The following is an 18132-nucleotide window of genomic DNA, read 5'->3' as shown; positions in this document are numbered from 1 at the left end:
CCATTGTGTGTGTATATGTAGGTGTATGTATATCTATATGTACATATAGCTGCAATTTGCTCTCCCCATGCCACTGTTATTCAGATTGTGGACCACGACGGGACGTGGACGATTCTCCCCCCTTGTCTTCACATTCTGGATTGTAAAAAATTAAAATGCCATACATGATGTTGGTTTTCTATTCTATTGCAGAAGGAGGTGTACATACACAATTCATCCACCTCGAATTATCATCAGTATTCATCATGTACATTTCACATTTGTCCAATGTCTGCAATGTCATGTCAGCCAACATCACCACTGTACACAAAAAAGGAGCAAAAACAGATCCTTGCAACTACAGACCAATCAGCCTGCTCCCAATCATCAGCAAAGTCATGTAATCCATCATTGCTTCGGATATCAAATCCTTCCACTTCTCCAATGGCTTGATCTCTGATCATCAATTTGGATTTAGACCAGGTCACTCTAATCTGGATATGCTGCTTCTGCTGTCTCAACAATGGATGGAGGTCCTCAATGTCAAACAGGAAATTAGAGCTGTCTCCCTTGATATATCACGTGCCTTTGATACGGTCTGGTACCCCGCTCTGCTCACCAAACTCTCCTCCTATGGTATCCATGGAAATCTCCATGCATGGCTTGCAGACTTCCTCTCTGGTCGTAGTCAATGTGTGGCCCTGAATGGATTTCTCTCATCTCCCCTTTCTGTTCAGGCTGGAGTTCCCCAAGGCAGTGTTCTGTGCCCTGTACTTTTTCTGGTCTTCATCAATGATCTCTCCGACTCTCTGGAAAATCCTCTCTCTTTGCTGATGACTCCACTCTCTGCCGCTCCATACCTCATCCCTCAGATCGGCAGCCTGCACCCTCCTCACTCTCTGCAGACCTGGTCAAAATTACAGACTGGTCAAACAAGTGGAACATGTCTTTCAATCCTGACAAATCCCACACTCTCACTGTCTCTTCAAAAAGACCATCTGGACAACCTTCCCATCTACTTTCTCAACAATCTTCTCCAAGAAGTTCTGTCACTGAATCTCTTGGGTCTCACAATCTGCCATGATCTTTCCTGGGAAAACACATTTCCAAGCTGGCCTCCAAAGCCAGTCGCCGACTGGGCATTCTCCGTCGTGCGAAGTCCTTCCTTGGCACACCTGTGCTCCTCACCACATACAAGGCTTTCATCCGCAACTCAATGGAATACTGCTCTCCCCTCTGCGCTGGTGCTCCTGCCTCACACCTCGCTCGGCTTCACGCTGTTGAAACCAAAGCTTTCAGAATCATTGGAATCTCCCACGATGAAGCCGATTGTGAGGGCCTTTCACTCACTCACCGCAGGAAGGTTGGTGGTCTTTGTCTTCTACCGACTCCTCTCTGGCCAAGCCTCTCCACCCCAACCCCCCCCCCCCCCCCCCAGCCCTGTCTGTGCTCTGACCCCCAAATACTACAGGTCACACAGGATTTGCCTGCAACCCTCTTTGGTGAAACTGCCAAAATCAAGACTCTCTGCTCACCTTCACTCTTTCATTCCTCTTTTCTCCCGCCTCTGGAACAAACTCCCTCACTCTCTTCAATCCCCCTCATCCCTCCAGGTCTTTAAAACAGCTGTTCACCACCATCTCTTGTCTTCCCCCATCCAAAACCTCGATCTTTCTACCCATTAATTCACCCCAGATCCACTTTTCTGAAATACCGACTTCTTTCCTGGAAGTCCTAGCAGTGTTCATGTGTTTTTTTTGTTTTTTTTTACCTCTCCCATCCCCCACCCCCCTTCCCATGCCTCGTCGCCCCAAGCCCTCTACCTCCCACAGATCTCCCGATGTCCCTGCTCTCAAATGTTGTACTTGTGTGCTTCCCCCTCTCTCCCCGTCTTGTCTTCTGCTCCCTTCATTGCATGGTTTATGTGTCTGTGCACGTTTTCATGTTCAATGTGTTAGCTCTTTCACGATTCTTGATCTTGTATACAAAAAAAAATAATAAAATAATGTCAACACTTGCAAGTTTATGTAATGTGCAATTATGGTCCAAATGGGACTGGTAAAATAGGCTGCATTGCACATGTGTACAATTCTTTCATCTAATCCAATTGTTTCCGAAAATGTATACACACATCAAGCTTGTCCAATGCTTGTCCTGAAGAATACATCGCACCCAACATGTCTGCAATTGGTTGGTACATAGTACATACCAGCTTTATTGTTTTTTGAACAAATTAGATTTTGCACATAGTCACGTGAAAAAGTAAGTACACCCCATGTAAAGTTTTGACTTTTTCAACATATTTCAACATACCGCTATTTGATCTTCATTTCAACAATATTGATAGATAAAGGTGACATAATATTACAAATACAGTGGAACCTTGACTTACGAGTTTAATTCGTTCCGTGACCGAGCTCGTAACTCAAATTGCTCGTATCTCAAATCAAATTTCCCCATTGAAATGCATTGAAATGCTATTAATCCGTTCCAGCCCGCCAAAAACCACACCAATTTTTTAAAAAATATACAGTATATATAAAAATATCTCGCGCTTTATATTTCACCTGTATGCAGCATACAAGTTGGCAGGATGGCCTGGACTGGAGGTACGCACACTTGACTCTAAAGTCTAAACTGTCCAGCCTGGGTTTGAATCCCGACCCAGCTATAACCTGTCATGGGTGAATCACAGGCAGGGTGATTCATCAATGTGTGTACCGCTAAACTGGGCGCCCCGTTTGCGTCCCATTAGTTGTTGGATGTTAAGGATCTCACCGTGTTTTCCACAAAGAGAAGGCGAGCTATCGCCGGCACTCTGAACAAGTTGTGGCCTGGCATGGCATGAACATGAAAACATGAACATGAACATGAAATGTTCGACATGAACATGAAATTTTCCGAAATAACCAAAATGCGAAAACAAAAACGCAGCGCTATACGACAGAGATACGTACTGTACTTGAACGGCAAGATAACCACGTGACCAGAACCTACCTGGCGGCGTAAACTCGAAATAACCAAAATGCGAAAACAAAAACGCAGCGCTATACGACAGATACGTACTGTACTTGCACGGCAAGATAACCACGTGACCAGAGACCAGAACCTACCTGGCGGCGTAAACTCAAAATAACCGAAATGCGAAAACTAAAACGCAGCGCTATACGACAGAGATACGTACTTGAACGGCAAGATAACCACGTGACCGGGTGGCGAAAGCTCGTAACTCGGATCTCGCCTCGCATCTCAAAGCAATAAACTGCCGGAGCGACGGCTCGTATCTCGAAAAACTCGTAAGTTGGGGCACTCGTAAGTCAAGGTTCCACTGTATCATGAAACAATTACATTTTGTAGTCCATTGTATAATTTAAATAAATATAAATGCAAATTTCGCATGTGGAAAAAGTAAGTACACCCTTAGCTCTAATAGGTGGTATTGCGCACTTTGGCAGAAACAACCTCAAGTAGGCGTTTCTTATAACTGTCTACCAGTCTGACATCGACTGGGAGAAATTTTTGCCCACTCCTCCATGCAGAATTCTTTCAGCTGTGCGATGTTTGAGGGGTTTCTTGCATGCACAACAACAAAACAACATGCATTTTAAAGGCCATTTTCCCTGCTAGAGCGGGGATTAGCCTTGCGGTCCCCATGACAATCTTCTCCATTTTGCCCTATTTTCTGCATCTCTCCTTGTTAACCCCCTTGCCGGCATTTCTTCTTCCACCATCTTTAGCCAAGTCTTTCTCGGTCTTCCCCGTCCTCTACTTCCTTCTACATTCATTTCCATCACTCTTCTCAACCAGTCACTTTCATCCTTCCTCAACACATAACCAAACCATCTCAACCTGTTCCTCTTCACAACATCAATCACAGGCTCTATTCCCATCTTTCGCAATTCATCATTTGTCTTCCTCTCTCTCAACGATACTCCGCACATCCATCGAACCATTCGCATTTCCACCCTTTCCAACCTTCGTTGCTGCTCTACGTTCATTACCCATGTCTCGCTCCTATAAATCATAACACTTCTCACACATGCAGCATACACCTTTCCCTTCAGCTTCAACGACACTCCCCTTCCTCATCAGCACGCCACTCAGTTCCCGAAACTTCTTCCATGCACATCTCACTCGAGCAACCGTTGCCGAGTCTGATCCACCTTCTCCATTCAGCATGTCTCCGAGGTAGCAAAATGTTTTCACACCTTCCAGCTTCACGCCGTCTCCAAGATCCACTCAACATTTCCTCCATCTGCAGCTCCCTCTGTGCACACCTTACATTTGAATGTAGCTGCCACACTGGTTAATGACCCTCTCAGACCACTACATTTTTGATGAACCCACTCAGCGCACATTGTACATTGAATGGAGTTCACTCCGACACCCTTCCTACACACAGCACAGGGCCACTTCCCAGTTCTTTCCACCTCACCACATGCTTTACCACTTGCCATCACCTTCGTCTTTCCGATATTTACCTTCAGACCTTTTGTCTCCATACATTCCTTCCACTTGTTAATCTTTTCCTTCAGTCCATCCATACTTTCCGCAATCAACACCAGATCATCTGCATACAACAACTCACATGGTAAACCCTCCTTTACGTTCTGAGCCAGCACCTCCATCACAGCTACAAATAGTAGTGGACTTAGTACCGACCCCTGATGCACTCCCACCTTCACCTCAAACTCACCACTGTTCCCGTCCTTCGTCCTTACAGCTGTGCGTGCTCTTTTGTACATTGCCATCACTACTCTGATCAACCATTCCTCCACTCCTAACTTCCTCAATGCCCATGTCAATACTTTGCGTGGAACCCTATCGAATGCTTTCTCCAGATCAACAAACCCAAGAAACAACTTCTTCCTCTTCTCCATGTACTTCTCCTGCAACTGCCTCACAATGAAAAGCGCGTCTGTCGTTCCTCTTCCTGGCATAAATCCAAACTGCATTTCGTCGATCTTCACTTTCTTCCTTATCCTCCTCTCCAACACCCTTTCCAATACCTTCATTCCATGCTCCAATAACTTTATCGCTCGGTACGAGCCACACTCCAGAGGGTCACCTTTCCCCTTGGAAAGAGGGACGAGGGTACTCAGTTCCCAATCCACTTGAATGCGGCCTTCTTTCACCACCAGATTACAGATCTCTGTCATTCTCTTCACACCCCAACTTCCTGCTGCCTTCAACATATCTCCCACAACTCCGGTCGGCCCTCCCGCTTTTCTACTCTTCATTGCTTTTATCACTTCCTCAACTTCCTTCTCAGTTATCTTCTATGCCGGTCCTAAAACTGGGTTACTCTCTTTGTTGCCATCCCATTCATTCTCTGTATTCAACAGCATTTCCATATATCTTTTCCATCTTCCTTTAATTCCATCTGGGTCGACAACGGTTTGTCCCACTTCATCCTTCAAGCAACTCACCCCCATCACATCACACCTCTCTTTCGCTGTCTGCTTTGCAATCCTGAATACTGCTCTCTGACCCTCTTGCGAATCCAAGCGTTCTCCGAACATTTTCCTACATGCCTCCTGCGCCTTTGCTACCTCTTTCTTTGCAGCCTTCTTGGCTGCCTTATAACTTTCATGCTCTGCTGTTTCTGCTCCCGTACCCTTCACCTTCTGCCACTCCTTGAACTTCTTCCTCTTCTCGTCAATCCTCTTTCCAACTTCATCATCCCACCACCATGTTTCCGAGTGCCTCGGTGGTCCTTTTGTCCATCCACATACCTCACCAACGGCTCCCAACAGACTAGCTTTCATTGACATCCAACCACTTTCAAGCTCAACCACATCATCTTCTACCCTACTCAGCCTCTCTTTTAACGCCTCCCTTATACCCCCATCACACCAAACTAGTTCTCTATACGTTCGTGAAAATGTTGTCGAACGGGTCCAACTGTGTATGAACGTAGTGGACGTAGTAGCAACTATTTAGTCTTTTTACGAACTTCATGGACGGGCTCGGACGGGGAGGGTGCTCTAGAACTTTGAGCCTGCTCAAAATTTTATCCCGTCCATCCCGTTCTCCAATTACACACACACACACACACACACACACACACACACACACACACACACACACACACACACACACACACACACACACACACACACACACACACACACACACACACACCTATAACCTCAAACTGCCTCAATAGTCTCAGCAACTTCAGGGGGATCTGCATGGCCTTCAGCAGGGCTATTTGTGCTTGATTTCGCTCGCCCTGTCTTTCTGAATCGACTTTTCTTTGGAGGCATGATGATCGGAGATTGTATTGTAGATGTGTACAGCTCGGAGCCCTGAACTTGAATGAGGACTGGCTACAACGCGCTCGGTATTCATAGCAGTCGGGCCAGGACGGGCCAGGACGTGAGTACACACGCACTAGGGACGAGATGAGGACGTAGTGCGAACGAGTTGGTCGGGTTAAGAATTAGTTAGAACTGGCTTGGACGTATTGTGAACGATGTAGAATGAGGTAGAATGAGGTAGAACGAGGTTGAACTGGTTAAGAACGGGTTGAGAACGGCTACGGATGGGCTCGAACTTCTTCGAAACGTTGTCGGCATGAGGTGAACGGGCACTGTTACACGATCTGAACTGGATACAAACGGACTGCAGACTGGCTAAGAATGAGATAGACGTATTGAGGACTGCTTATGAACGAACTAGCATCGTATTTTATGCCAAACCGCATTCTACCGTGATCACAGCCCGTTCTAGTATTTTTTTTAGAACGGGGTAGAACGGGATAGAACTACTTTGGTGTGATGCTAGCCTTACTGTCACCTCTTTCAACCTCCACACCTTCATTCTCGGTTGGTACTTCACCCGCCGAGCTCTCCTCGCACCTTTCACCCTTATGTCGCAGACAACCAAGTGGTGCTGCGAAACAGCCTCCTCCCCCGGGATCACCTTTGTGTCCCGGAGGTGCCCCCTATCTCGCCTACGCACCATCAGGTAGTCAACGGTTGTCGTCGACCCACCTGACGTGTATGTAACAAGCTTATTATCCTCTTTCTGGAACTGAGTATTACAAATCAACAAATCAGCTCCATCAGCAAACTCCAAAATCCTTTCACCTTCTCCATTTCTCACACCATATCCGTAACCCCCATGAACTCCCTCAAAACCATCCATACTCCTTCCCACATGTCCATTTAGGTCTCCTCCTACCACAACAACTTCCTCATCTTTCACGTTTTCCATCAGCTTCTCTATCGCACACCAGAACTTGTCCTTCTCTTCATCGCTCCGACCAACTTGCGGAGCATATCCCAAGATGACGTTCACCAAGAGCTTTCCAATCATCATTTTCACCATCATCAACCTATCACTCACTCTAGTCACACTCTCCACACTATCTACAAACTCCTCAGAAAACAGGACACCAACACCATTCATGCCCTCAAGGCACCCTTGCCACACAAACTTGTATTTCTGTCCCTGCCTACCCTTCACCATTCTCACACCACTTCCCTTCCATCTCGTCTCTTGCACACAACATATGTCCACTCTTCTTCTGACCAATACTTCCACCACTTCTCCTGATCTCCCTGTCATTGTCCCTACATTCCATGTCCCAAACCTCAGAAACCGATCTCCACTTCGGGCTGTACCCTGCCCATATGTAGTTGTAATTGTCATGGTTCTCTTTTTGAGGCAATAGGCTTCGTGCTTCGGGCTTTTTTGTCATGGTCACACAAGAATAACAGTACAACAATAATAGTAATCAAAAGTACAATCAATATTTATCCTATGATGGTTCCATCAGTTTTGTAATATGTAACTCACTGTGCTCCAAGTGAGCGGAAAGAAGAAGATTCCCAATGTCTCTAATTCCCGGCTTCAAGCCAAAGTGGATTCGCTCCAGCGATCGTCAGATCAATGTCCAATTGAGACCAGAATCACTTTGGGTTGGCAGTTACAGTCCTGCTGCCAAAGCTGTGCAAAGGCGCCCTCCAGGCGACTGGGAAATCCAAAGGCGCCCTCCAGGCGACTGGGAAATCACACCCTCGGGTGTGGACGTTCCACGGCTCACAGTCAGCGAACCGCAAATTAATCTTCAAAAGCCACGTTGCACACACACACACCAGATACGTCTGAATGCGGTGAAAACGGCTGACGTGAAGCAAAGAAAAAACTTGCGCGATGCGCAAAGGCTGAAGCGAAGTAAAGAAACCTTGCCCGACGCACAAAGCGCGCGAGTCAAAATGGCCGACGGCCCGTTCTCGAGACGTAACGGCCCTTCGATGATTCTCTTCAGAATCGATCGCAAAACCTGACACGCAGGTTGATCTGTCACAGCGATAACAACTCTGTCGCAGGAATCCCTTTCCCGGGAAACCCAAAGTTCACTCGTGTCTCTTGCTCACCAACGTTCGCTCCAGACCGCAAAGCAACTATGCTTCTTGTCCGACTCCACTCGCTCCGCCTTCTTTCCCTCTTCTTCCTATTCGTCGTCGTCCGGTTCCCAATCCGGTTTCCGGTTTCTTTTAACTCTAACTTTTTCACCTTTTGAAAACGGTTCATAAACAATAAACCTTTTGAAAACAATAATAGTACATGGAATCAAAAATGTTTACAGTGGATGAAAACCACAACAACAGAAGTGACGAATCCGTAACACTGTGCTCTGTACCTCCAAATATTCCTGCAGGATGCACAATATCTGCCAGCAACCCTCTTTTGGTGAAACTGCCAAAATAAAGACTCTCTGCTCACCTCCACTCTTTCATTCCTCTTTTCTCCCACCTCTGGAACAAACGCCCACCCTCTTCAATCCCTCTCCCCCCTCCAGGTCTTTAAAACAGCTGTTCACCACCATCTCTTATGTTCCCCTATCCGAAACCTTGATCTTTTCTACCCCCGTTAAAACACCCCAAGTCCGCCTCTTTCAATCCCCAACTTCTTTCCTGAAATTCCTCGTGGTGAAATTCCTAGTAGTGTTCACTTGCTTTATACCGTGTACCCCTCCCTCCTCCCCAGCCCTCCCCCTTCCACAGATCTACCGACGCCCCTGTTCTCTGCTGTTGTGCTTGTGTGCTGCCTTCTTGCTCCCTTCATTGTATGTTTTTTATGTGTCTGTGCATGTTTTCATGTTCAATGTGTTAGCTCTGACACGAGCCTCGATTCTTGAAAATAAAATAAAAACCTAGAACAATGCGACTCGCCAATATGCCTCCGCATCGTCCCACAACGGGTATATGCCATCACTCTGCATATGTATGGGCAGTGGATCATGTTTGTGAAGTTTCGTGTTGATCGGATAAGGTTCGTTTTTCTATCCAAATGGCTGCCAAACCACGTGACCTATGACATCATCATTTTCAAACTAGTACAGTATATGCAACAGTGCTGTTAGATGATATTTGTACATCAATAGAGTGAGTGGTTTCAGAGATATAATTATTTTCTATTTTCCTTCAATCCAAAATGGCTGCCAAACCATTTTACCTGTGATGTCATAAATGTAATATTTCAATACAAATTGGTCATAGATCATATGCATGCAATTTCAGATTTTTAGGATAAGGAATTCGATTAAAACATTTTTTTCTGGTTTAACACTTGACCTATGATGTCATCATCATGCTTTTTGTTCCCCATTGGGAGTACTTGACAATGTGCCAAGTTTCAAATTTTTCCATTCAGCGGTTTCCAAGAAATATTTTTGGTAATTATTTGCTTTTAATCCATGATGGCTGAAATACCACGTGCCTATGACGTCACAATTACCATTAAAACATTCTCCACGGGTGTCACTCCTACCCTGAAAGTTTCGTCTCAATCGGACATATGGTTGCTGAGAAAAACGAGGTTTAGGACGGACGGACAACCCAAAAACATAATGCCTCCGGTGACTTTGTCGGCGGAGTAGTAAAAATCCTTTCAGCGATTTTGGAGAAGAAGTTGCAAGTGTTTACAGACGGACGGACAATGTGCCATCGCATAAGCTACCCTGAACGTCGTTCCAGGGGAGCTAATCATAAATAAAATAAAATTTTACCTTTGAATCGCTTAATTGAGCTGCAAATCCTGTTTCTTCTTTTTACATCCTGGAAAGATGGCCTTTTAAAACAGATATTTTTATAATTACTAGTGGGCCCGTTGGTCCAGTGGACCAAATTTTCATTGGTAGTTATGTAGCATACCTGCCTGCTGTAGTACTTGAGCATTAGCTTGCCTTTCACCAAGCCCAGATGTCCTTTAGCCAGGGTTGAGGGGAATTATAGGTTTGTCATTATTATTGCCAAATGATGCTCCTATTGTTGTTGTTAATATTATTGGTGTAAAAATTACTATTTGCTTTGTTACAATGTTATCATCGTTTTTGTTATTGCCCTCCCTTGCCAGAGGAGAGAGTATTGCATTTGAGTCCGTTTGTCTTTGTCCGCACAGAATGAATGATTTTCTCTGCAACCGTTGGTCCGATTTACAGGAAATTTTCACCATGGGTGCAACTCCACCTGTATAATTTTTTTAATGACATGACGTCATAGATCACGTGGTTCGGCCGCCATCTTTGAAAAGCCGAAAAACTTTGCACCTCTATCTCCGAAAGTGCTGAATAGAAAAAATTGAGACATGGCTCATTGTAAAGAACTCTCCATGGGGAATAAAATATGTTAATGATGTGATAGGTGCCTCCATTATGACGTCATAATTCGACACGTTCAAAACTTAATCCGATCAAGATGAAATTTCTTGAGAATAATCTTGGAATAAATTAGTTTAGAAAAAAAATAATGATGAAGCCATCGGTCACGTGGTTCAGCCGCCCTATTTGTTTTAACACAAAAGCGTTAAAAACCACTGAAAATACATCCTGATGAGGGTTTGCAATCTCCGATTGCTCTTTCTTGTTTATTTTGTAATTACAATGCTATGCCATTGAAAGACCTATGAAACTGCTCTATACAGTCGGTACACATTAACATGGCGGTCGGTACACATTAACATGGCGTGTTTAGAAACATGGGAATTTTTCAGGATTATTTATAGTTAATTCGCCTAATCAAGTAAGGAGATCATAATGATCACACACAACACACACACTCTTGTTCCAAGTCGATAATTAGCTTTTCAACGGTACCATTTTTTTTTTTGTATTACAGCAGGAACCCTTTAGAATACAGCATGATGGATGCGCATGTGCACACATTTCTACTTTTTGTAATATAAAATGTGTGACTAAAATTAAAGTCCTGAGGTGCCATTATATAACGTACCTCTGAGGTTTGTGCTGGCCACCTTCCATATTCTGCCATCAGCTGATAATGTGTGCTACTGCAAAAACAAACATGTCAATATGTATTAGGCAGACGGCACAGGTTCAAGGGGAAGGGAGGAAATGTGTGGGAAAAGGGGGGGGGGGGTGCCTCCATTATGGGAAAGGGGGGGGGGGAAGGACACATTTCCAAATTTGCAATGTGAAAGGACTGAGGTTCAAACAGACATTTTGCCAAATGCACCTCCTGGAATAAATTGTTTGTACAAATAATGTCATGTAAGATGCCCAAAATAATGTGGTGCAAGATGCCACAAATAGTGTGGTGAGTGAAGTAAAACTTACTGGCACAAGACAGGACATTGCTCGATGAAACCCAAATCTCCAGAAACGAAACGGTGATGCAACTGGTAGTAACAGAAAGCTGCAAGTACAATATTACAGATAAGCACTGTTCTATTGAACAAACTAGCAACGGTGCCCGCCCTATGGGCGGGGCTTGAATTGGGAAGCCCAAATGAAAAGGCAAAATATCAGAAATTGAAGGCTTTAAAAAATTTTTTTAAACGATTCATATAAACATCCGTTGAATCATATCACATGCAAATCATCAAAATCTAAACAGTACATGGCACCCATTTTGAAAAAAGATTGAATTCTGCAAAACTGAAGCGGCCGCCACATGTCTTTCCCAGTCACACGTTTATGTGTGAAGAGTGCGCGCCGAATCTGTAACATGGAAGCGGCCGCTACACCTGTTTCTCAGCTGCTTTGCACACGCTGCCATGTTACTTCGGAGCCGCACGTTTATATAGGAAGAGTTCATCAGGAGTCGATCTACTCTCTCCTGGTACGTAGAATAAACAGTATTTGTAGAATTTCAACAAAAGCCACATCACGCGAGATCGTGCATCACCACATCACCACATCACGCGAGGAGATCTCGCGAGATCTTGGAGACGGTGGCAGGGGTTTTCGACGGTCCACACGGTCTCCACGTTTTTCAAAGTTAAGTCTGTTCACAATTGTATTTTGACGAAACTGTATTTATCGTTCGGTGTGTGAACTTATAGTGTCCCCCTTGGAAGTTTCTCGGTGTTTATCTTTCATAAATTAATCCTTTGTTTGCCACCTCGCGAGCAAGGCCTTGCAGCCTCAGGCTTCCCCCGTCGAAGGTTGTTCCTTCCTTCGCTGTTTTGCTAGCTTTTTTGATTTCCCCTTCCCCACCAAGCTTCACCAAACATCTACTATTTGTCTAACGTTGTAACCCCCACATCCCCCCCCAAAAACAATCAAAAAAAACTTTTATTTCCCTTTCTCCTCGTGTGCTTTTGCTTCTGCCCACGTGCGCTGTCTCGCCCCGCCCCCATTTTCCCCTTGCCTTCCACCTTTTGCCCTGTTCAAGTGACTCGTGGTCGTCGCTCTAGGCTTCCTCTCCCCATTGGTATTTTTGTGAATATAAGATTGTTCTTCACAGTTCTGTTTAAATATGTTTCAACTATCCCCTTCAGTGTTTTATTCAGTGGTTTATAACAACACGCTGTTTTTCTTCTTATTTAAAAGGCTCCTTTCAATTTCCTCTTCAACTCATTCCATTTCAAAAAAATATTCAATCTCTTATGATTCCAAATCACTCCATGCTCTAAATTCTCATTCATTCCATCCCTCCTCCATCGTTCTTAAACGAATCGCTAACTTGAAAATCACAACAAACCCAATTTGTTATATATGTTCATCTTTCATTAATCATCCACTTTCTAAACTCCCCCCTTGCCCCTCCCCTTCAAATCTCCCCCCCAACCATCCCTCCGAAATTCTCCCTCCTCCCACCTCTTTCTCAAAGCTGCCTCCTCCCCACTTCCTCTCCCTCCTATGTCATACCTCCACCTCCCCCAACCTTCTACTTTCCTCTGCCCCCTCCTCAAACAAACTCTCACTGTGCCTCATTCCATCACCATCAAACCTTTCGTACTCCTCATCCTTCCCTTTCTTGTAACTCTTCTGTAATCTCTGACACACTATCAACTGCTCTTCCTACATCCCCCTCTCACCCTTCATCTGACCCTACCCCTCCCCTCCCCTGTCCTGCACCCGATGCTCCCCCTCTCTCCTCACTAACGGTATGGACCTCAAACATCCGGGGCCTTCGCTCAAACCTGATTGATCTCTCCATTCAGGTTGCTTCTGAAAATCCAGACTTGATCTGCTTAACAGAAACTTTCCTCCTTCAAGATGTCTCTGATTCCTTAATATCTCTTCCTGGTTACTCCCTCCTCCGGTACGATAGACCTGATCCTCGTCCTGGTGGTGGGGTGGCTATCTTTATCAAAAACTCTCTTCCTCACTCTCCCTGCACTGCCCTCTCTCCACCCCACCCACAGGAGTACCTCTGGCTACGGCTTCCTCTCCGCTCCCACCTTTTGTTCATATGTGTTCTGTACCGTCCTCCAAACAGTGATGACTCCATTTACATTTCTCTGTCGGACAATATGGACCAACTTCTATCAACTCATCCAAACTCTCTCTTCCTCATATGTGGCGACTTCAACTGTCATCATGCCAGCTGGCTGGGTGTGGGTTCATCTCTCACCAGCCATGGCACCTCAGCAAAGGACTTCTGCGACTCATTGGGACTGACACAATCTGTCAATTTCCCGACCCGGATCTCAGTCAATGGAGTTTCTTCTCTTCTGGACTTGGTTATGACTAACTTCCCTGCAAATGTCTGCTGCTCTTCTTCTGCTCCAATCGGTTCTTCTGATCATGTGCTTGTTAAAGTGGACATCTCACTGGCCATTCTCAGAGAGCCTCCTCAGCGCCGACGAGTCTGGCATTTCACTCAGGCCGACTGGCATGGTCTGCAAGCAGCCATCAATCAACTGGACTGGTCTCCCATCTCTAATGCCTCTGACATCAATTCTTCCTGGAAATTCTTCCAAAGCAAACTGCTCTCTCTCATGCACAGATTTATCCCATCTCGTCTTCAGTTGTTTTACCCTTCCTCCCGTCCATGGTACACTGAATCTTGTGGTGAGGCAGTTGCCCTGAAACAACTTGCCTTTGCGTCTTGGAAGGCAAATCCAACTGAAGGCAATCTCAGTTCCTTCCACCAAGCTCGAAACAAGTGTGTTTCTACCCTCAGGAGTGCCAGGAAGCACTATCTCTCCACACTCAAGATTGAACTCTCAAACCTGTCTCCTTCCTCCAAATCCTGGTGGCGTCTGGTCAAATCCGTTTCTGGTGTTTGTTCCCCCTCCATCCCCTCCCTTACCTCAAATGGCTACACAGTTGACACCGCACGTGACAAAGCCGAATGCCTCAACTCTGTGTTTGCCTCAAAATCTTGTGTCCCAAACCCATCTCTCTCTGTTCCCACCTTTCCCAGTCGAACCCAACTGCTCCTGGACTCTGTGTCCTTCTCTCCTGACAAGGTGGAGAAGTTTTTATCAAACCTCGACTCTGATTCTGCAACTGGACCAGATGGCATCAGCCCTCGGGTCCTAAAATCCTGCTCTGCCGCTCTACCTCACCCTCTGTCTGTTCTTTTCACCCTCTCTTTTGCTCAAGGTCATCTGCCAGCATCTTGGAAATCAGCAAACATTACCGCTTTACACAAAAAAGGTGCAAAAACAAAAACAGCAAAAAAAACAGAAACAGAACAGTTGTAGTGCAACTACAGACCAATCAGCCTGCTCCCAATTATCAGCAAAGTCATGGAATCCATCATTGCTTCAGATATCAAATCCTTCCTCTTCTCCAATGGCTTGATCTCTGATCATCAATTTGGATTCAGACCAGGTCATTCTACTCTGGACATGTTGCTTCTGCAGTCTCAACAATGGATGGAGGTCCTCAATGCCAAACAGGAAATAAGAGCTGCCTCACTTGACATATCACGTGCCTTCGATACGGTCTGGCACCCAGCTCTGCTCACCAAACTCACCTCCTATGGTATTCAGGGAAATCTCCACTCATGGCTTGCTGATTTCCTCTCTGGTCGTAGGCAACGTGTGGCCCTGAATGGATTTCTCTCATCTTCCCTGCCTGTTCTGGCTGGAGTTCCCCAAGGTAGTGTTCTGGGCCCTGTGCTATTTCTGGTCTTCATCAATGACCTCTCCGACTCTCTGGAAAATCCTCTCTATCTCTTTGCTGATGACTCCACTATCTGCCGCTCCATTCCTCATCCCTCAGATCGGCAGTCTGCAGCCTCCTCACTCTCTGCAGACCTGGACAAAATCACAGACTGGTCAAACAAGTGGAACATGTCTTTCAATTCTGACAAATGTCACACTCTTACAATGTCTCTCCGAAAGGACCGACTGGACAACCCTCCCATCTACTTTCTCAACAATCCTCTCCAAGAAGTTCTGTCACTCAAGCTTTTGGGTCTCACTATCTGCCATGATCTTTCTTGGGAAAACCACATTTCCAAGCTGGCCTCCAAAGCCAGTCGCCGACTGGGCATCCTCCGTCGTGCGAAGTCCTTCCTTGGCACACCTGAGCTCCTCACCACATACAAGGCTTTCATCCGCATCTCAATGGAATACTGTTCCCCCCTCTGGGCTGGTGCTCCTGCCTCACACCTTGCTCGGCTTCACGCTGTTGAGGCCAAAGCTTTCAGAATCATTGGAATCTCCTGCGATGTAGTAAACTCCGAGGGCCTTTCACTCACTCACCGCAGGCAGGTTGGTGGTCTTTCTGTCTTCTACCGACTCCTCTCCGGCCTTGCTCCCCCAGCTCTCTCTGTGCTCTGTCCCCCCAATATTCCTTCAGGTCGCACAAGATCTGCCTGCAACCCTCTTATGGTTAAACTGCCAAAGTCTAGGCTCTCTGCTCACCTTCACTCTTTCATTCCCCTTTTCTCCCGCCTCTGGAACAAACTCCCCCACTCCCTTCAATCCCACTCCTCCCTCCAGGTCTTTAAAACAGCTGTTCACCACCATCTCTTATCTTCACCCTGAAACCATCAAAACCATCGAAATCACCATCGTTCACCCCCATCGAAAACCTTGATCTTTTCTACCCCCGGTAATTCACCCCAGAGTCCTTGCAGTGTTCATATGTTTTATTCCTCTCCCACCTCCCCCCAAGTCCTCCCGATGTCCCTGCTCTCAAATGTTGTTTGTGTCCTTCCCCCTTTCTCCCCATCTTGTCTGCCGCTCCCCTTGTTTTTTGTGTTTTGTGTGTCGGTTTGTCTTTTTTGTGATTAATGTTAGCTCTTTCACGAGCCTCGATCTTGTATACAAACAAACCAAAAAAAAAATAAAAAAATCAGTTACTATCGGTAAATATTATTCCATCGTGTTTGGAAAAACTGGAGAATTGAAAAATTGGAAAACTTGGAAAAATTGGAAAAACAATATAGCCTATTTTACTCCCAGGGGTCCCAGGAATACCCACCCAAAATATCGTTGCGATCGGTTGAGCCGTTTTTGCGGTACCTTCGAACGGACAGATGGACATTTGGTGAATTATAGTAAGATGTGAAACAAAGGGGAAAAAAAATTTTCTAGCAAATAAATTCCAATCACTTGTCATATGGCAAACTTTTTAAACATTGAAATACCAGAATTTCCAATCTTCCATCATTCCTGACACATGAATCAAAAGCTTGATTTTTTTTTTTCATACTTTTTTTGAAAAGTTGCATCCTCTTGTTAAATGTAATTTATTGGTGCTATTTGCACGAGTTGCGTCAAATCCATTACAGAACCTCAAGTTTGAACCACTTGTGCACAATCCTCGTACAAGATTATAGATGGGATTTTATGTGGGGAATAGGGAGGGATGCTTGGTTTCTTACAATTATTTTATTTTTGATCGGGAACCGTGAGGATTATTTAATTATATATATTTTGTTTAGTTTTGACACCTTTCGTCTGCACACAATTGATGTGTAATACATGGTGTAAATCTTGTGCCTCTCAGCGAGGCTGGTTCATGGAACGCAAGTAAAATTGAACTTTTATTTTGAATCTGAAATAAAATGAAATTCCAACACAAGGTTGTGAACTAGAACTACTGCTTATTTCCTTAAACAGAAAATGCTAAGAGTATTAACCTGAGATCCCTACTCATAGGTGAAAAGTGATAATCGACCAAATACTATAAGTCTGTGGGTGGGCAGGAAATATATTTTTTGCGCCCGTGAAAAAACGCCAATATGCAAGATACATGGCCGCGAATGTAAAAGCAGGTCACATTTCATCAACCGCGAATACATGGAACACACAAATGTTGGGGCCGTGAATGTCGGGGTCCGACTGCAAGCAGTTAAGCCAGGCACCGAATGACACCTGTTCCAATGACTATGCCATCCCACACCGATGTCTTCCCACACCACCCATTCTAATGCCATCGTATTACGTCATTTTTATAAAACTATATTTCTCATGACTAGTGGTTCCCAAGAACGACCCTGTATAACTGTGCAGTGATTTCTACTTGGACGCTTACAAAACTGAGCCATGAGAAATAAAGTTTGATAAGTATGACATCAAAGTCGCAACTGAATGGCAGCCATATTGGATTCAGGGAAAACATTTTAAAATATTTTTCTATGAAATCACTTCAATGATTGATACAAAAATTAAAATGTACCATCCACTACCCATGTGGAAAAACGTTTGTTATGATGATAGGTCACCTGGTTTAGCAGCCATATTGGATTGAAAGAAAAAGTTTAAAAACATTTTCTCTGAAACCACTTAACCAACGAGGTTTAAGTTATCAAACTTATATCCCCATAGGTACTTCATGATCTACTTAAAGTGTGGTTCAATGGAACCATAGATTTCAGTTGTTGACAGAAGAAGATTTTTTAAAGGTCTTAGCTTTAATTCATTACAGCTGATGGACCATCTGACCTATGACATTTTAGTTATCAAACTTCGTGTAGCATGGGTAGTTGA

General features: G+C 44.9%; 1 protein-coding gene across 1 annotated transcript in view; it reads right to left on the bottom strand.

Moving 5' to 3' along the window:
* The window catches only part of LOC137429090 (epithelial sodium channel subunit alpha), a 49829-nt gene that overhangs the window by 5113 nt on the left and 26584 nt on the right, over positions 1 to 18132 (bottom strand). Inside the window, exons 10-11 of the mRNA XM_068119108.2 lie at positions 11567 to 11645; positions 11223 to 11280 (exon numbers count right to left, since the gene is read on the bottom strand). Coding sequence (XP_067975209.2) covers positions 11223 to 11280; positions 11567 to 11645 — 137 coding nt within the window. The remainder of the gene's footprint in view (positions 1 to 11222; positions 11281 to 11566; positions 11646 to 18132) is intronic.

The sequence above is a fragment of the Myxine glutinosa genome, chromosome 6 (genome assembly GCF_964187855.1).
Source record: "Myxine glutinosa chromosome 6, kmMyxGlut1.1, whole genome shotgun sequence".
In the NCBI taxonomy this organism is placed as follows: Eukaryota; Metazoa; Chordata; class Myxini; order Myxiniformes; family Myxinidae; genus Myxine; species Myxine glutinosa.
The sequence above is the reverse complement of the archived record's forward strand: the minus strand, read 5'-3'. Positions and strand labels throughout refer to the sequence as shown.